At 42.6% G+C, this 20,836-nt stretch overlaps 1 protein-coding gene across 6 annotated transcripts in view; it reads right to left on the bottom strand.

The window, feature by feature from the left end:
- The window catches only part of ARPP21 (cAMP regulated phosphoprotein 21), a 443,564-nt gene that overhangs the window by 77,776 nt on the left and 344,952 nt on the right, over nt 1–20,836 (bottom strand). For all 6 annotated transcript variants that reach the window (XM_069613189.1, XM_069613192.1, XM_069613193.1 and 3 more), the window contains one exon: nt 19,671–19,797. In XM_069613189.1, the coding sequence (XP_069469290.1) occupies nt 19,671–19,797 (127 nt within the window). The remainder of the gene's footprint in view (nt 1–19,670; nt 19,798–20,836) is intronic.

Raw genomic sequence — 20,836 nt, 5'->3', positions numbered from 1 at the left:
TTAAAGCAAACCAATTAACAAAGTAGATATATTTTATAACGACTTATTTCCCAAAGGAGAAATAACAGAATGTTTTGAAGAACAATATTGGCAAAGAACACATTATACACGTAGGTGCTGGCTTGACACAATTATTCCATTTTAGAAAAGAACATAAACTTACTTTGTGTACATGTGCTTAGGGCATGTGCAATAGCCAAACACACAATAAAGAAGAGAATAAAAAACATTGTGTACATTAGATAAAAAGGTAAGAGAGAAAAAAAAAAAACAATATGGTGTTCACAGAAAAACAAAAGCCAAACATAAAAGCTAATACAAATAAAATGTGTGCTACTAAACATTTAACTAGGTTCAGGGATTTTCAATGTGTTATGCATAAGCATATGAAACAGATGTGTGCTACATACAATAAAGAACTTGTGCATTTTCGGATAAATGGTTGTGGTCATCATTGTTGTTGTGCCAACAATTGGTCTTTTACCAGATTGTTATCTAAGCAATATGACCCGAGCGGCGGAGGCATTACCGACTCAGGTAATGCCCCGGGGCCTATACCTATGGGCCACGGGGCATTACCTGAGTCGGTAATGCCCCCGCCGCTCGGGTAATATTGCTATTAGTACCCCGGCCTGCATTATGTGCGTGACCGGGGCACTAAAAGCTTTTTTTTTTGTCCCGAAACGCTGCGGCGTTTCGGGACAGAAAAAAAAGAAATGACCAAAAAAATGGCCGCCATGGAAAGGGAAAACGGAGTCTGTTTTCCCTTTCCATGGTGGCCATCAGGAGCGGAGGCACTGGGAACACAAGTGTTCCTAGTGTGTCCGCTCCCGAAAAAGGATCAAAAAGAAGGTAAGTGGGGTTGGGAGGGTGGGAGTGGGACGGGGAAGAGTGAAAAAATAAAAAACGTAACTGCGTCCCCGGCGGGGGATGAGGGAAGCCCCCAGCCATGTGGAGGTGCAGAGCGGGGATGGCCCCGCTCCGAGTCTCCACACGGCTGGAGGCTTCCCTCGTCCCCTGCCGGGGATGCAGGAACAAGAAGGTGAGTTGAGGGGGGAGGTGGGTACGGAGGGAAGGGAATAAAAAAAGAAAAAGACTTACCCGAGTCCCCGGCGGGGGCGAAGGCAGCCTCTCAGCCGCGGGGAGGCTCGGAGCGGGGATGGCCCCGCTTTGAGCCTCCTCATTGGCTCAGGGGCTGCCACACCCCTGCCGGGACAAAGGCCATGGAATCCCGACAGAGGGATTCCCGACCTGGTAATGACTCAGCAAGGGCCAATCAGAATTTCTCTTTCATTCTGATTGCGCCCTCACTGGGTACTAATAATGAATACAAGCTTTAAATCCGAGATAGTTGGGAATTGCAATAAAATATTGTGAGGCCAAAAGTGATAATTCATAAAGAAATGACTTGATGTGGCATTATGGTAACATATAATAAAACGAAATACAGAACACTTGCGGCATGCAGTGATGCAATATTTTCCATTTACAGGGGCATCCTATGGAAAAGCTTCCTATGAACACAATCTGGCTGGGAAGGCACAGGCCATCATGCACAATGATTGGCAGCACCTCTGACATACAATGACTGATTCAGAAAGCTAGATAGGTCACTGGATGTATGCTGGCGGGGTTCAAGAGGTGGAGAAAAGTGAATGCATCAACCTTCTCCATGACTCACTCATAGCACACTTCATTGACAAATCTGCCAGCATTACCTCTTTCTTTATTGACCAGAGCAGCACATCTGCCAGAACACATACATCAATGACACAGCCGACAGCACACCACACTTCCCATCATGCAAATACACCACTATGTGGACAACTTGGAAGACACTGACAATGGAAGGGCTGACTGCTTCACTAGCGTCCCACAAGAGCACATCGTACATAGACAACATCCTGCCTGCTTCACTAATCTCAAGACCCAGCAACTGAAGCATTCATCCCATGCCTGGCAATCATCAATAGCTCCTTCACTCAAGGCACCTTTCTATCCACAAGACAAATCCTCCTACTTTTCAAGAAACCAACACTAGAAACCAAGAAACCTCAGCAACTACCTCCCCCACCACCCATCTTCCCTTTTCCATTGCCTCGTGGGGATCAGGGAGACAGGCCTCATCTGGTTAACATTTAATTTTGCTTACTGCCACAAATGTGTCCAAATATATTCCTCCTGATCACTAATTGCACCCATCACATGTGGAGTCCCACAAGAATCTATCCTCCCCTCTTGATTTTCAACATGTGCACGGAGCGACGTAAATCCCTCTTAGTACCACACAACATCCACATCCACCAATATGCATTTGACATGCAGCTCTATCTCAAGATGTCCGCCTTCAAAGACATTTACGGGCACAGGCCTGCTTTATATTAATCCACTCCTGGACGTCCAGTGTGTATCTGACTGTACTTGCTAGCACTAGGTCTACTAGATAGAAAGGAACAAGCACATTCCTCAGCATGTCAAAGTGCGGAACAACCGTTGACATTGGTGACCATGATAGCATAGCTGAACATATCGCAGACTATGTTTGAGAGGCCTTGTTCCTTCAAAACATAGATTGTCACAGCATGTAAAGCAAAACATCTTCTGAGATCCAATTGGTAACTAAACATATGAGGAAGAACTCACACACAAGCTCTCTCTAGTTGTGTGCATACAATTGGTGAAAATACCTGCTTTATGCAGGTGCACTGCAAAACCATTACTGTGAAGCAGTTCAGCCATTGACTGATGTTAGGGGCATGTTGGAGGAGGGACTGTCACATTTGACAGCCCTTTCCTGGTTCACAGAGGGGTGCACTTTCTACTGCAGCAGTCAACAGATGCCGAGGAATGCAGAGGGTCGGATTTACAAAATACGTTTTAATGGGAAAATACCATTGAAAAATGCTTTGTGAATCAGGGCCATTGGCCCTCATTAGGACCCTGGCGGAAAGGGGTTTACGCCGGCGTAAAGCATGGCGTACCTTTCCGCCAGACTACGAGTTCCCGTAGCGCCATGGTGATTTTCACGCCTGCTTTTTGCAGGCGGAAAAATCCATGGCGCTACGGGACTTGTTGTTAATTACGCCACCGTAATTTACGGTGGCGTAATTAACACCTTCCCCACTCCCATTATACCCTATGGGGCAAAAATGGGAATGGGGAAGGGTAAATGGGGATTGGGGACTTACCGCCCCGCCAAGGTCGGAATGGGGCGGTAAGTAACCCCCATGGCGGAGTTGGCAGCTTTGCGCCATGGACCATGGTGCAAATTGCACCATGGTCCTCCGCCAGGGTCGTAATGAGGGCCATTGTGTTTTCAGATCCCTGGCAGAGCGTCCCTATCCCAAGTAGAAATACTGGGTATGACCGAACCTTATGGTTTTGCATTAGCAACTATGGAGCAATGATGGTAATGTAAAGTCAGCTTGTCCAGTTCCTTCCTGCAGATGCGTCGTGACTAGAGTAATTATACTTCCCAGAACTGTAATATCTGTTATCGAGGTCCACATTTGAAATGCATTAATATACACATGTCCATGTAGCACAAAGCCAGGTTGTGCGACTAAGAACAAAGCACACTGCACCTTCACCAGTGGCTTCCAGTAAATGCCATATTCAGTTTGAACTTGATTGCACTTGATTGCATTTCCTAAACGGGCTGAATGAAGACTGCTTTCAACTATTTTATACGTAGGTTCAGAAAGCATTGTCGCATATGAGCCTGCACGTCCAAACGGGGTACTTCACTGATTGGGTCTTGGTTCAAGACGCACAGATGTGATGTCTGTTAGCTAGCTACACAGGGTGACCTGCAGTTGGAATCAGTGTCCAGCTGGCATAACATTATTTACTAGGCATGAAGCAGTTTCCAAAGCAGACATTTTTTTGTGGCCTTCTTTTCAGCAAAATGAATTGTGGCCTAGGAACTTTTGGCCATTTTCTATGCTCTATTTGTATTTGTATTTTTGTATTTTTATTATACTTTACTTAGCGCCTTTAACCAAAGCGCTTTACATAGGATAGTCAACCATACATTAAAATCAGCAATGCAAATCAGTGTTCAGGGTCAGCCAGTATCAATCAATAAGGCGACGGAAGCAAACAAGTTTTTAAGGAAGAACTAAACAGAGAATAAGAAGTAATGGAGCGGAGAGACAGAGGAAGGAGATTCCAGTGGAGAGGAACAAGAAGCTGGAAAGAGCATGAGCGGGATTGAGCACAGGGGGACTGGGGACATTGGGCCTCATCATGACCCAGGCGGTAAGGGGTTTACGGCGCCGTAAACAGCGCCGACCCTTACCGCCTGAGTACGAGGTCCCTTAGCGCCATGGCGAATTTAACACCTGCTTTTAGCAGGTGTTAAAATCCATGGCGCTAAGGGACCATGGAGTTAATTACGCCACCGTAATTTACGGTGGCGTAATTAACGCCTTCCCCACTCCCATTATGCCCTATGGGGCAAAAATGGGAATGGGGAAGGGTAAATGGGGATTGGGGACTTACCGCCCCGCTAAGGTCCGAATGGGGCGGTAAGTCCGCCAACCACCATGGCGTAAACGTAGTTTACGCCATGGTGGTAAAGTCACGGCCCAGGCGGTAACTTACCGCCTGGGTCGTGATGAGGCCCAGTGAGTGTAAAAAGACCAGCAGAGTGGAGGGGATGAGAAGGAGAATAGAATGAAAGGAGAGATGCAAGATAGTCAGGGGCAAGATCATAGAGAAATTTGAAAAGTAGACAAATTAAATTAAATGTGAGCTGAGAGTAGAAGGACAGCCATCCAAGTAAAGCAAGAGAAGAGGAAATTGAGTCCCGATAAGAAAGAAGGCAAAGTCAATGAATAGTGGAATGGTAGATTGATTTAAGAGGAGAAAGATGTGAGCAGGAAAGACCAAAGAATAGAGCAGAGCAGTAAAAGAGTTGGCGGGAAAGAATACAACTTCAGTCTTTCCAGCATTTAAAGTAAGGAAGTGGGAAGTCACCCAGGATTTAATAGCAGAGAGGCAGGATGAATGAGTGTGGTGAATGTCAGGTGTGAAGGATGAGAAGGTAAGCAAAAGCTGAGTATCATCAGCATAGAAGTGGTGTGATACTCCAAAGGATGAAATAATAGGGGCAAGAAAAGAGGTTTATAAGGAAAATAGAAAAGGACCAAGGACTAAACCTTGGGGTACACCATGATCAAGGGAGAAAGAAAGAGGTATTGCCACCCCAGGAGACAGCAAAAGCACAATTAGATAGGTAGGACGAAAACCAGGATAGGACAGACCCACGAAAACCAAAAGAAGAGAGAGAGTCCACAAGCAAGGAGTTATCCACCATGTCAAAAGCAGCAGATACATCAAGAAGAATGAGAATGAAAGAGTGTTTTGAATAACGAGCTGTGAGGAGAGAGTCAAGTACGCAAGTCAAGGCTGTTTCGATAGAATGGCAGGGTGAAAACCAGACTGAGTGGGGGGAAGAAGAGATAGACCAGACACAAATGTTGACATTTGAGAATAAACAAGACCCTCAAGAGGCTTAGAGAGGAAGGATAGGAGAGAAATGGGACGAAAATTTGAAACAAGAAGGGGATTAGCTGTGGGTTTCTTTAAAATAGGAATAATAATTGCTTGTTTGAAAGCAGAAGGGAAAGTCGAAGTGATAAGACAAATGTTAAAAAAGGAGGCAAGAAAAGGTACCAAGAGCGGGTATATTTTATAAATAAGTAGAAAAGGAACAGGATCAGTGGCGGAAGCGGTAGGGTGAGCTTAGGCCAAAAGAAGGGCCACTTCAGATTCCAATACAGGAGAAAAGTAAGACACAACAGTATTAGAAAGTGTAGAAAAAGATAAGGAAGAAGAATTATATGAAGGTGATGATGAGATATCCTGACGTAAAGAGTGTACTTTAGAAGAGAACAAATTAGCAGACGTTGATAGGAATGATGAAATGGAAGGATCAGGTGTAGGAGGAGAAAGAAGGCGAGTTAAAGTTTGAAAAATATGACAAGGGTGAGTAGATCGGGTATGGAGAAGATCAGAGCAATACATACGCTTAGCAGATTTAATACAGTTGTCGTAGAGAGCATGGTAAGAAAAATAAGTAGCAAGATTAGCAGGAGAAAAGAGTTTGCGCCAGCGCCTTTTGAGGCGGCGAAGAAAACGGTGCATAAAAGAGAGATGAGAAGAGAGCCAGGGTTGATAAGGTTTACAAGTGGGCTGGAAGAAAGAGGATAGAGTTGATCAAGACTAGAAGTGAGAGATGAAGAAAGAATGGACATTGCTTCATCCACCGAGAGAGTAGAGAAGTGTGTGAGAGATGGAGAGTTGAAGTTGCGTAGATCATGCCTAAAGAAAGTATTTGATGAGGAGGGGTAGGAGGAACTAGAAGAAGTAGGTACGAACAGAGAAGCCGAAAGTAGGGAATGATCTGATAAGTAGACAGGAAATGCAGATATAGAAGAGACAGTAAATGACGAGGTAAAAATCAAGTCAAGAGTAGAACCAGAGGTATGAGTAGGCGGAGTAAGAAGTGGAGAAAGTAAATATGAGTCAAGTATTGAAAGAAAGGGAGATGCTAAATGGGTAGAGGAAAGATGGAGATTAAAGTCTCCAAGCAAGACAAGAGGTGTAGGACTAGGTAAAATATGACCAAAAAGGTGGTCAATGTCCTCATAGAATGACCCCAATGGGCCAGGTGGATGATAGATAATAAGAAAAAATAGCATGAGGAGTGGTGAAAATGTTGTACATAAATTAAAACGAAGAATATTCCGGTAAGGGCACAGGGGAGGGAACAGATAAGCAGTTAGGGCGATATAGTAAGTCTTGGCTCGAGGAACATGGGCAAAAGAGGATACGGAGGAAGTAAGCGAAGCAGATACAGTTGAGTTGTGTGGAAAACTCCATGTTATCGCTCACATATCGGTGGATATTCTCTGTTTATGGTCTTAACGCAAAGACTGGCCCTGTTGTGCCTGCAGAACCCGATAGAAGGGATACTTTGCAATAGGAATCACTTTTTCTTTACGTATTAGGCTTGATGATATATTGTAGGCCAAACTCTGATAGATCCAAATTTTCAAGGCGTTCAGGGTTTCCTGAACCTCCTAAAATTTGATAAATTGGAGTGTAGACCCAGGTCATAGCTTTTCTTTGTTACTAAAGCCCTACGGAAGAGCCAACCTCCGTGGGTTATTGCAACATTTCTTAATGTATAGAACCACTTTGGGGCAATGTGGATTTCTTAGATAAAAAGAAAATGTTTGAGATTTATATTTTGTAGATGCAGTTGAAAGACTACCAACTGTATTGCCAGAAAAAAGATCAGAAGGTTCACCTTCTACTATTTGTATTCTGGAGTGGGGCCGTGTGGAGAGCAGCTAGACTACAATTACCCTTGCACTTGCCACCAGCTGGTTGCAATTTTATTTATTGTCTTTATTTATTTACTGTTATCCTATGTACTGCACTGCACGCTCCCCTTTTCCCCCGCACTTTTCCTGTTCCTCCATCCCCTGCACTTACGCAATCTCAATGTCACCTGCCTAGTAGGATCGTTGTCTGTCTTCCCTCTGTAACCCCGCCCTTGCCTCATCGCACCTTGAAACACTTCTCTATAGGCACGTCATAAATGCCATATCATATCATATCATTTAAGACAGATTGCCGAGGTCGGGGATATTTTGAAAATAGTATGCTGCATTGTGTACTGCAGGACATGCACTAGCCCGCAATGATAAAACAACATGTTGAGCATTACAAATAGAAATGGGGCAGTACTTGTAATCTACATTGTCGGTTCATATTGGCATTTGTGCGTCTCCCATGACCCACTAACATTTTTGTGTCACAAAGACTTCAGCAGAAAACCTGGAATATTGGTATGTCTGACCTTGCATGTGACAGTGTCAACACATTGCAGTGGATAGCATTACAAACTATGTGGTAACCACAGCTAGTGCTGTCTAAACATATGTGTGATTACCAGGGATGTCCACTCTGCTGTTGACTAGATGAATAATTATATCAGTTCTCACACCACATGCACACTTATTCAGTAGGGCTACAGGAGATGCCACGAGGCTGCACCAGGCCAAATGAGCTAGATCAGGCACACCCGTACATACTATACCCCAATACTTCCAGTCATGGGGTAGTACAGATGGAAAAGAAATCTCACATTTCCAACAGGATTTGATGGCCAGGAATCAAATAAGATCAAAAGGTTTATACTGCAAACCCAGGAGCCATTGTAAATGACTCATGGGAGTTGGGGGGGGGGGGTAAAGGGGCAGGGGTGACTGGCACATATGTCATAGATTTTGCTGAGAATTATTCTGTATCATAATTTGCAAATTAAAACAACATGCATAGTGGGGTCACAAAATGCAAACTGTTTCTTCAAGGCTGAATGCTTAGCAATTTCAACACTGGAGCACTAGGGATAAGCGAGCGTGGCTGAGGAGAGGCGGTGTGTCTGCCTCAGAAATATGCAATGTCCTTCTTAGGCTCCCTCCACCGGTCCAAGTAGGGAGTGACGGCCTGGTAACGAAGCAGTTGTCCAGCAGACAGACACAAAAACACCACTCACAAAGATCTGCCCTGGACAAGTCTTATTTTGGGTATTGCTCTACCTCACATCTCAGATATGTTGATGAAATGGCAGTGCCTGCAATGGAAGAGACAGACAGAAGGTTGCATGGGGGATACCAATTTCACCTTCAATTGGCTCTGCCGTGCCTTCGGAACGAGGTGGTGCCTTTAACTAATGCTCAAGCGGAACTACTGAATTACCGAACAGTGACAGTCATTAATGAAGTACTGGGCCGTGATCTAAAGCAATCCTATCATGTGAAGGCTATTTTAAGAAGGCAGACAGAAGAACCCCCACATCGAATCTGTCTTTGCAACAGCAATAATGTCTAATAAATAAGCATATACCTTTATTGTGACAAAACAGGGTTATGAACATTTCAAAGAGAACATGCCCAAACAAGGGACATATGTCTTAGCAACCCGGGTGTGAAATCCCTGAGAGGCTATGAAGTGGATAGCTTTGTCTTTCATGAACACCCCTGGGAGCATGAAAGGGCAATATGCAACATATTTCAATAATGAAACAGCTGGCCATTCTTTGAATCATGGGCCATTGTCTGCACATGTGTTGACTGCATCCTGATCATTTTTGCAACATCGACAAAACAGAGTGACACTCACTAAACAGATATTTTATTTCGTTTTCAGACTACAATAATCGAGTAAGATAAATTATGTTTTTCAAACGTGCTCTATCCTTCTAATAGTTTCTTTCAGACCCAATGATCCACATACACCAATAAGTAAACTTACCGATCATCAGAGCCTACACAATCTTGCATTTGTGGTCTGTTATGTAGTCCCTACTTTGCCATACAACTCCTGTTCACTAGAAGATCACGCTAGAAGTAATATGCAATCAGACCCTTGCATACAAGGTCACCAACACATTTCCAAGGGTATATATACAAAGATATACTTATTCACATACTGCATAATTATATTAACTGCTACAGAGGTGATTGATGATGACAACATCAGTAAAATATGTGCAATGCACTTGTATGTGTACTCTAGGCCAAAGGGGAAATGTATACCTTCAATTTATTTGTAGTGTCATTTGAAATTGTAAGAAATCTTGTATCCAGCCTTGCTATTACACCTAACACGTAATATGTGATCATAGGCACAATTGTGTTAAGACTTGATGGTGATCATATGAGCCCAGATGTTGGGCAAAGGAGTAATCGAAAAGGTAGCTCGATTAAAGCGCTAATACGACGCTGGCCAATTTGTTTCATTACTGGGAGGGGCATTGCAAACACAGCACACAACTGGTTGACAGAAGTAGCATCAGTTCTTGGATTCCATATCCATTAAAGCATTATAGATCACTTTCAAGCACCTGCTTTAAGTCTTGAAAACGTTTTTTTTTTCCATTCATGTTTTTTGTGATATAAAGTGACGTTGACTGCCAGCCTCAGATGGTTTATTGTGGGAGTGCCTGCAATAAATGAGCCTTGCTGCTTATATATTATATATTTTACAATGTATCCAAAATTCAGTGACAAGGCGGTTGTCTGGACTTCACATCCATGATAAATTAAACAGTACGATGATTATGGATTATTAATATCATCCATCATCAGAATGCTTCTTAGGGATACCACAAGTAACCAAGATCAGAAATGTGTGAAGAGCTATGTCATTGACTGCATCCCAGCTTTGGAATTTAACCCCACATATGTTAATAGCACGGGGAGCAGCCGTGGGGGTTGGCAACATTGGGTGGGGAGCTTCCCATCCTGATGTCTCATTGGCATGTTAGAAAATATTTGAGCCCCAGCACTTATTTGTTTACAAATTAAGCCCTGCCTACAGTGAAACAAGACCACTTAGTGATACGGATTAAGACCTGTTCATCAAACTGTTATATGCAGATTAATCTCAAAACATAATGGGCCTCATTACACGGACCGTTAACTGTTACCGCCTTACTACGAGTTCCCTTTGCGGGACCTGACTTTAACGGCTGTTTTTACCAGCTGTTAAAGTAGGGTGCCGCAAAGGGACCTTGGTGCTAATTACGGTACCGCAATTTGCAGTACCATAATTAGCGCCTTCCCCATTCCCATTATGCCCTATGGGGGCAAAAATGGGAACGGGGAAGGGCCTTGGTGAATGGGGAATTACCGCCCCCGCTCACCTTGGAGTAGGGCGGTAATTCCGCTCATAGCGCCATGGTTACCGCCTACCGTGTAATGAGGCCCAATGTTAAAGTTGCACCCTGTGTATTGGGCGCACATTATGCCATCACATTTCCACAGTAAAAGCACAGTTATCCATCATCTCCTTACATGGGCTGCAAGAGTTACTGGCAATGGGAGATGCTAATTAATAGAGAATTCTGTTTAATCAGGTGCCAGTTAACAACTCATCCACGGCATAGCAAAAACTAAAAAAGTAACATAGCAGGTGGGGAAGATAGTTCAGGGGCAACATGCTCACCTTGGAGCAAGACGACACGGAACACCACAGGTTCGATCCCCGGGTCCGCGCTTAGAAACCTCTGGGGATTAAGCACGTTATAAATAACATATCATATCATAAGGACACACGTCGTTGACCGTTCATTTATCATTGTTTCCGTTACAAAGATCGCAATGCACTTATAAATAGATGATTTTTGTGGAAAATAATTTCGCGAAATTTGTATCGAAGAAATTATCCTGTAAAGGTACAGAACTGTAGAAGAAGCATTTCGAAGGTACAATTCTTCTTGATAAACGATACATCGCTGTCAGGTCCTAAACTAGTTTCAAAGGAGCTCGTCTCATTGTACCCAGCAGTCATGTGAACTCGAGTCTCTCCTTTTACACAAGCATGTGTAGCTAGATTCCCTCATCCGTAATCTTGTTCTCCTGACATTTTCTCTCAGCTATCAGCACCGCAAGTCACGAAGGCTGCTCCCCGTATACCCAGGCCTTTTTCTAACTAAAACAAATTGATGGCATTAGCTGCGTCATGACCTCTGGAGTTGAGCGCGAAAAATAACTCTGCACCTCCCAATGACTTGAACACTGCACTGTACACCATTTAATTTATACCCGTCCAATGAACCATGACACATTATCGACTCAACAAATGCTGCAACAAGACTGCGGGAACATGATGTATTAGCACAATCAATTTGGACCGCTCAATCACGCTCTAACTGCCGCAGAACCCGCCATGACTGGGGCAGGTAATGGATAAGAAAAGCATGTCACATTCTTTTCTCTGTGTAAATAATGTCATGAAAGTACATGGTTGTAAACTGCAGACATTGCTTCAGATAACGGGAACATGGCCCTTAATTGTAAATTGTCACTGCAGGATATGGGTGGAAGGTCTGTTTATAACTATCAGCAGGCGTAGCATGGAGCGGGTACACATGGAGAAGCCCATATTACAAAAAGGGCTAACTCAATATAGAAAAAATACAACTCCATACAAGCAATTACGATACAAAATAACCCTTGAAATCCATTGCTATATATATAAATGCATAACTAAAAAGTGATATCATAACAAAGATAACAATTAAATTCAGTGCACGATTAAAAAGCTACAGGCATATAGCAAATCATTATAGAGAAGTACAACATGAATTCTTACATGGCAGCCTGTAATACCAGTATAAAAGCCTGTAAACAATGGTTTTGTTACAGGCTAGTTCTGACATCGCAACTGACCCGTAATAAGAAAATGACATCACTGCTGCGCTGTAATAAATTATAACAAGTTGGTTATGATGTCACAATGCCTGCTGCTTGAGCGAGCACGGAGCAGAATTCCAGCTGCCATTGCAACACATAATTAAAGATGTGTCAAGTTTATGCTATTTTAGGTTATGTTATTGGGACTTGTACTACGCACCGCTGCCATTTTTCATGGTCTACAGGTGCTGGTGGATCTGAAAAGAAAGGGGGTTGGAAGGTTAGTGTGGTTAAGAGGGAAAACTGCAAGAGAGCTTCCATGTGCTGTTGGTAGCTTCAGTTCAGAAAAACCGGTCACTGTGTGCTGGTATGATTTGGTTGATTGGCATTTGTGTGTTGTATGTGAATATTCCTGTGTTTGTTGGGTGCTGTGGAGAGATGGAAGAGTGTTTGTAATGTTGGTGTTTCCTGTCTGAGGTTTATGTCAAGTCGGTTATGTAATGAGTTTTTAGTAGGGTTGGTTGGGGCTATTTGGGTTTGTTTGCGATGGGTTTGCGCTACCGCCTAGTCTTGTTCCTGGTGTAATTCGTAATTGACATTTGAGTGGTCCAGTCTCTTGAAGCTTTCTTGAGGTGTGCTGGGTGTATTATTTGTCACTCTGGAATTTTCTTCAACATGGTGTGTTAAAGAGTCATGTTTTTAATAATTTCTTGTACTTGGGGTGATACTCTGTTGCTCAAATATCCTTTGTGAGCGAGTTCCAGAGTTTCACTGCAATGCACGAAAATGCTGATCCCCCACATCTTTGTTTTGAGTATTGTTTGTGTTCAAGGCTGATGTCGTTGCAAGATCTTAGTGTTCGTTATAGTTAGTAGATTGTTGTTTTCTTCTCTATGCATTCTGCTCCTTGGCCGTGGATCGCTCTGTGTGGTATGGAGGGTGTTTTGAAGAAGATCTGTTTTTTGACTGGCAGCCAATGCAACATTCTCAGTGCCAGTGTGATGTTTTCTCTGCTTGTGAGTTTACATAGTAGTCTTGCAGCTGTGCTCTGTATTCGTTGTAACTTCCTCAACAGGAATGCTGGCATTCCAATAGGGATAATGTTGGCATAGCCTATTCTTGACATGACGAGAGAGATGATGGCGAGTGTTCTGTGTGTGAAGGAGAAGGAAAGTGTTTTCTTTATCGTGTGCAGCTGGAATCATTTCTTAACTACTGTGTTCACTTTTGGTTCTAGTGTTAGCTCTTTGTTCATTAGAATTCCAAGATTTTTCACCACCTTGGATGGTTCAGATAAGCTGCATAGTACTGCGGGCCATGGAATGTGCTGTTGTTTTGCTGGGTTGTTCGGTGTAATCAGGATTTCGGTTTTGTCTGGGTTGAGTTTAAGGCTGTTGGTGCTCATCCATTAGTTTAGTTCAATGAGTCAGTTGATTAGTGTTGGGTTTTGCTCTACACTGCAGTTGATTTTATGGATGATTTGGGTGTCATCTGCATAGTTGCAGCAGGGGAGGCCATGTTTTTTATGAGGCTGATCAGTGGAGCCATGCAGATGTTAAAGAGTAACAGAGAAAGCAAGTAGCCCTGTGGGACGCACAAAACACATGCTGTTTTCCGAGGTGCTGATTTGAATGGCTCTAGCTAGATAGTTTCTGTTCTTTTCTGTCAGGAAGGGTTTTAACCAGAGGGGAGCAATGTTGCTGGCCCCAATATTTTCTTTTCTTTTGATGAGAGTTTCATGGTTGACTGTGTCGAAGACTGCTGAGAGATTGAGCAGTATTAATGCAGAGTTAGTTCTTTAGTCTGCATTGGCTTTTAGATCCTCCTAGAGAGATAGTATTGCAGTTTACATTCCTCTCCTGTGGCTGAAGTCTACTTGTGACTGATTCAGCAACTGGTTGTTTTCCATGTATTCCAAGATTTGCTTGTAGACATAGATTCCTTGTAGCTTTTGGTATGGTATATTTGAAATTGGTCGCTAATTGGTAAGGCCTTCCACATTACCCAAGCTATCTTTAAGAAGTGTCTGATGTAGGCCCATTTAAAGGCTTGTGTCTCTGACACTGTTGCTAGTGAGAGTTTGAGGAGGTTGAGGTAGTACTCTGCTGGTGTTTGCTGGGCGAGAATGGCTTTGTAGACATCTGGTGGGTAGGGATCTGCTGGGGTATCCGCTCTTTTACTCTTGCTCACCAAGTAGCTGAATTTATCAGTTGAGATAGGCGGGAAGAGGTTTAGTATGGTCGTTGGCTCAGGTGTTGGCTGGTTGAGGTGGTGTGTGGGATATTTTGGCTTGCTTTGTATGATTAGCTGAACAATAGTGATTTTGTTCTTAACATGGTTTTCAAGGTTGTTGCATAGTTTTTGTTCAGGGATCAGTGTGTTGTTGCACAAAGATGGGTTTCTCATCTCGTTTATGATCTTGAATATTCCTTTTAGGGTGTTGTCTGCTTTTGAGATCCGTTCATTGTGGTATGTCTTTTTTGCTTTGAGCATTTCGGCTTGTATAGTCTAATCTGTCCTCGGTATGTAGTTTTTTTTGTGGGTCATAGTTTTTTCACCATTCTTTTTCTAGTTTCCTGTTTGATTTTTTCAGTGCTTTGAGATGGGGCATGTATCATCTTGACATTGTTTTATTTTGTGATGGGTAATAAGGTTTTCTGGTGCAATGCCAGTGATTGTTTTCATGATGCATTTTAGGATTTAATCTGCCCTTTCTTCTATGCTGGTTGTGTTTAGGTCAGTAAGCAATTGTTTCCTGGCTTCCAGGGTCACGCTTATGTATACACTGTTGATGCTGCTCCAATTTCTTTTTTCGGGTTGGTGGGTAATTAGAGAAAGTGTCAGGTATATTTGATGGTGGTTAGATCACAAAGGGAATAATGAGGTGGTCGCTCCAGAGGATTTTAATTGGGGGTGTGGTTCTGACCAGGTTTTTTTTGCTCCTTTCATCATTAGTCTTAGATGCATTGTTGCTAGTTGATGGGTTAGTATCTTGGGCGAGTTGATATTCTCTTTTTCAAACCAGATGTTGAAGTCTCCAAGAATGACAGGTGGTCAAGTTTAATGGCCATGTTGGTGACGGCTTCTACAAAGGTGTCTTGTAGGGTCATAGGTTGGTGACCTGTAGATGAGTATAAACGTTAAATTGGTTTGAGGGTCTGAGGTTAGGTATTTGATGAGCGATTCACAGTTTGTGATGTTTAATGGTTCGGCTGTTGTTATTATTAGGTGGTCCTTGTGTGCTACACTGAGTCCTCCCCCTCTTTTTCCTTGTCTGTTGGCTTGCTTTAGATTAAGGTTATTGCACATGCAGTCATGCACTATGACCTTGTAGTTTTGGGTTAACCAGGCTTCAGCATTGAATCGGATGTCTATCCCCCGTCGCAGAGCGGATCGTAGCTGTGTGTTTGGACATGGATCTGGTGTTGACTAGATTGCAGTCTATCTTTGTGATTTGTGTGGTCTGTTTAATCTTTGGCTGTGTCTTTTGGTGGCCATCTTGGTGTTGTTCATTATTACTGGTCAGTTGTATTTTATGTCTGTGGGGGCTGATTCTTCATTGAGTAGTTCAGTCAGGTTCCACATTGGGTTGATGTCTTCTTCGTGGTCATCTCTCTGTCGATGTTGATGGTGCCTGTGGTTGCACCAGTTTCTGGTGATGAATGGCATGATGGTGTTCTTTACTTTCTTGTAAAATGGCTTGCTGTCACACTTTACAACCATTAATGGATAAGAAGCAGTTATAATTGTATGGCTATTTTGTGCACAACTGGTGTTTAACACACAAGAGCAAGAATCTGAATTGTTTTGCTTACCTTAAAGCACAAAACAAAATGTGTTTAGATATTTTTTTAAACTGCTTAAACTATTTTTGTGCAACCCATTCAAAGCTGCATATTATTTTCTTTTTATCCAAACAGATTCAACATCAATTATATGTATTAGAAATGGGAAGATCACTACAATACATTAAGCAAACGGGCACACGTATTAACGGGGTTAACAGTGTAGGGGAATGGAATGTAAGGAGAAGAGTACCCTCTATCATTTGTAGACAGGATATTGCAAGTCAACTCAGTGATCCATGACCATATAAGGAAACTATGTCTGAGACTTCATTCCATTATGTGGTCACAGAACTCCTAACTGACTTCTAATATCCTTATAAGGTACGATGGTACGATGGGTGTACTTTAGCCCATATATAAAATGCAGTCCTCTCCTCTATTTCTTCCTCACCCATTAATGGTGGTACCTGATGGGGTCACTTTGCATCTTACAGGAGCATCATTCTCTGCCTCCTCTCTGTCTCTTTTCAACTTCCCCCAGTCTCCTGCCACTGCACCTTCTCCTACCTCCCCAGTGGTTGCACCCACCCCTGTGCCACCCCTCAGAAAACATTTATAGAGGGCAATCAGCTTCACTTAGCTACCCTCAATTCTCGCTCTGCCGTCAAACATTCCTCTCGCATCGGTCTCATCCTTGAAGACCTTGACCTTGAAGTTCTTGCTCTCACTGAGACATGGTTCAAGGCCAGCTTTGTCACTGCTTTTGACACTTTTGACACTCTTCTCCTCGAGGGCTAAAAGATCCGGTCCAATCCCAGGCCTTCCCGGTCTGGTGGTGGGGTGGCAATAATTTTCCATGAGTGGGATCCTGCCACCATCATCCCCACAATATCCTACTCATACTAATTACTTGTCCACTTCATGGTTGCTAATAGCCATAATCCAGCATTCATAGGACCACGCTGAGGCCCTCCTCAAGAAACATATGTATTAACTCAGACTTCAGGCCTTTGCCACCTGTCACGGTCATTGGAACCCAGAATACAGTTTAAACAAAGGTTGGGTGAAGATAGCCTTGTCATTCTCATACATTATACAAATTAGGTCCCTGAGTCATGCTGCTGTGTACCCCAGAAACACATAATTAAGACAATAGAGCAATTATACGCCCAATTCTGTGGTGCAGAACTACATAGATAATGTGCTTTCCCAATGAAAACCCTGAAAAAAGGGGGTTGAGCAGGAAAGATTATTGCAAGTTTCATTTGGAACCTTCAGTGTAGCAAACAGTAAATCAAAGTTCAATTATAAAGAAAGTACAGTGTGTTTAGTACAGTAAACTAATTAATTTAAGGAGTTTTCATGGAGTGCAAAATCCTTGTTGTAAAGTACCGTAGTGCCACAAACAACAGCTGCAATGTATTTCACTGCAAAGTAAAAAACACATTTAATTTCCAGCATGTCAGTCTTTGACAGGCATTGCTTTCAACATAAAATCATAGTATCATACCACACAATAACACAAAACGGTTAGTAGAAATCTGAGACATGATGGTAACAAAAATGCTAAAATAGATGATTTGCTTGTCTTTGGCTTGTTTTCAAATGAACAGTCCCATCCATCTGTAGGGTGAAGGATGGATCCCGACAGAAACGTTTAGTTTCAACACAGAGATGCAGTGGGTAAAGGCAGTGACGTTATTGATGAAGTGACAGACAAGAAGGCAGAGCGGTTATCAGCTTCAACTCAATAAGAGTTGGTGCACAATCAAGTTACAATAAGTAGCTTTGACTAGGAGAAAGTCAGGAGTAAGTTAAGTGTGAATCAAACAGCGCTCTCCAGGTTTAAGTCAATGGTAAGTCAGAGTAACTTCTCTGTGAATTGACACCATTTGGACATTGCACATAATCAAAAGTGTAACACTAGGTGAGATTTAATTACATGCCAGGGATCATATATTATATTATTGCCACCTAATTAAGTCAAGTAATCTTTCATCATGCAAATGGAAGACAGGCTTGTGCTGTTGTCAGTGTATTGCAAGCAGAGTCACTGATTAAAAGAAAACCTTTACATTTGAAGTGGTTTGACACAGTAGGAAAAGAGACCGGTTCACTGTGAGACCTGCTACTCACTCTCTTACAGTGTAACGGCCCCCCTTCCAACTGCACTTCCCGGAGGTCCAGAGCAGCAGTGTGGACTCCAATCCAGATCGGTTTTAATTACTTGACGACGGAGTGGAACATGCAGGAAAGTTGCAGAAGATAGTAGGTCGCACGGTATCCACATTTTCTTTGCAGTTTCTGGTGATATCACCCAGCCAAGTTGTAACCCTATTTTCAAATTCATAAATCATGACAAAAAGAAATCTGTGTACTTCACATTCTTACCTTTTTTATTATATTTAGGGCCTGATTAATGGAACATTTTCCTATGGGATTGTGCCATTATAAAACACTTCCATGAATCAGGCCCAACATGTTTAGTCAAAAGCACAATGTGTTGTGCTCTTGCTATCGAAACTTGTCCTAAGACATGACACAGATGGGTGCCAGGTTGCCCTCACGATCAGCAAGGACTGTGGATTTCATTGCAAGAGGAAGCATGAGCAATGTGAATACTAAGGGAGTACACGTTTCAAATGTTACTAAATTGTTCTCATTCAAATTTCTTATAGGTATTCAGACGACTCATAATATTTGCATAGCTAAAGCAAGTTAACTAAAACATTCGTCATGTTTCACTATAATGCCACCCGCCTGACTAGATCTGTCTGCATAGTTGGTACATTGTTGTGGGTCGCACAAGTAGAACAATCGAGTTTAAGGGGAAGGACTCCAACCTAGCTCTGCTTACGCACACCCTTGTGTCAACCAGGGATGTTTGATTGCTGGCTATGAACTGAAGGGTTGGAATCTTTAATCTAAACCTTTTCCGAAAAAAAAAGAAAGGCCACATACTGTTCTACGAATCAGAACCACGAACAGCTACAAGAAAAGCCATTCCCTTTGAGTGGGGAGTACCACTTTTTTTCTTGTCTAAACATATATGTTACACACATAACAAATGTATATTGACAAAATGGAATCCAAGGCAATTGTAAAACATAATTAAAATAATTTCTTTTTATTTTTTACAAATAATGATTTTTATTTTGCTTTCATGTAAATCGTTTCAGCAAAATGCAGTTATACCAATTACATATTATAGCAACAGAAATTGGTGTCTCCTAATCCGACTCTCACTAAATGTGTAAATGCATAAAATAAACCATGTGGTTACATATACGAACACATATAAGCAACACAAAGCATGGGTTTACAACATACAAACACTTGTCATTGTCCAGAGTGAGTGCAACGTTCCCATGGGTCAGGTTGTGTGTCCGACAAGGAGCTCAGAGATCCAGGTTTGAGATGGAGCTAGAGTGACTGCTTGACATGATAATGCCATGAGAACCGCTCTCTGTGTTATGGTTGCTACCATGACTGCACTATTCGCAAAGCACAATTTCAACTTTCAAAGAGAAAGCAGTTTTTATCATTTACATTTCTGTAATATTTCCCACTTCGAACTATGGCATAATTGCGTCACAATGATGGACAAGTGGCAAGGAACTCAGAAAACAAAGGAATTCGCAGAACAGTTGAGGACTTGGGAACGTACCTGATTGCTGTGCAGTCTGCGTTATCTGTTGACCTCTTTGTGCACTGTACGGAACTGAGGCCATTGGCCGGTACGCCTGGTTTGCTGAGGTAGGGTATTGCCCAGATGAGTAGTAATACACTGGCATCTGCATGATGAAATAACAAACAAGTTCATACAGTGTATCGCAAACAGGCAAAAAAAGCTTGTCAAATTCATTCACATTGGCCTATTCGCAAAAGACACAGCTTTTTCTATTTTCAAACAGATCTGCCACTATGTCTGAATTTTAGGATTTAAGAAAATGGTGTGAACATAGTTAGGAAGAGGTCGCTTTTGTTCAGTTCAGTTGAAGGCATCATGGAATGTGAGCAACATTAAGAGGAACTGATGGCCACATAACAGTGCACCCCGTGAAAGTGTAATACATCGGACTGGGCAAATTCATCCGGTTCCCCTCCATGGGCCGCAAACGCAAAATGTTCTAGATTCAGATTAGGTTCACCAGGCTCTCCTGATCCACCCGCCACCATGGAATATGTGGAATTTTCACTCCCTATCAGCAGGACACGAATTTAAAAAATGTTTCCGGTGTGTAGAACACCGTTCACACTTTGCACTTGGCTTTTGCGCATAATCCTGTCTTTTTCTAAAACACGCCCACCGCACAAGTGAAATCCGTGTTTTGTTTGGCTTGTATCGCATCTCTGCGCTAGATTTGTTAGCGAGCTTGCTTCTTGTATTTGTTAAGAAAGGAGGAAGGCAATGAATGTGTCAAGGGAAATGTGCACGGAATCGCACAGTGAACAACTTTGAATCTAACAACGTGCATACAATACCCAAGACTCGTGTATACTAAAACCCAGGAGTGCAAATAGAGTGAAACAATAATACCAATATATGAAAAGGGATGTGGGGTAAGCACTTAGAACCTCCTTATGACTGAAAGGAAAGTCGGCAAACTCCTTACCCACTATGCTATTACAGATACTGACAGCGCTAAGCCCACGAAGAGGACAAGCAAGGACAGGATATGTGAGCTGACACTCTGGATGATACTGAATAAGGAACTTAGGAACAGTACTCACAAGGACCGGAAAGACCACTTGAATGTCAGTAAACCCACAAACCCAGTTGATCAAACTGGGACCCAGAAGGCTATAACAGCAATGGGTGGAGGATAACTA

This window comes from Ambystoma mexicanum, chromosome 5p (genome assembly GCF_040938575.1).
Source record: "Ambystoma mexicanum isolate Mex_15411 chromosome 5p, UKY_AmexF1_1, whole genome shotgun sequence".
Classification (NCBI taxonomy): Eukaryota; Metazoa; Chordata; class Amphibia; order Caudata; family Ambystomatidae; genus Ambystoma; species Ambystoma mexicanum.
Note: the sequence above shows the minus strand (reverse complement) of the source record. Positions and strands in the feature narration are given on the sequence as shown.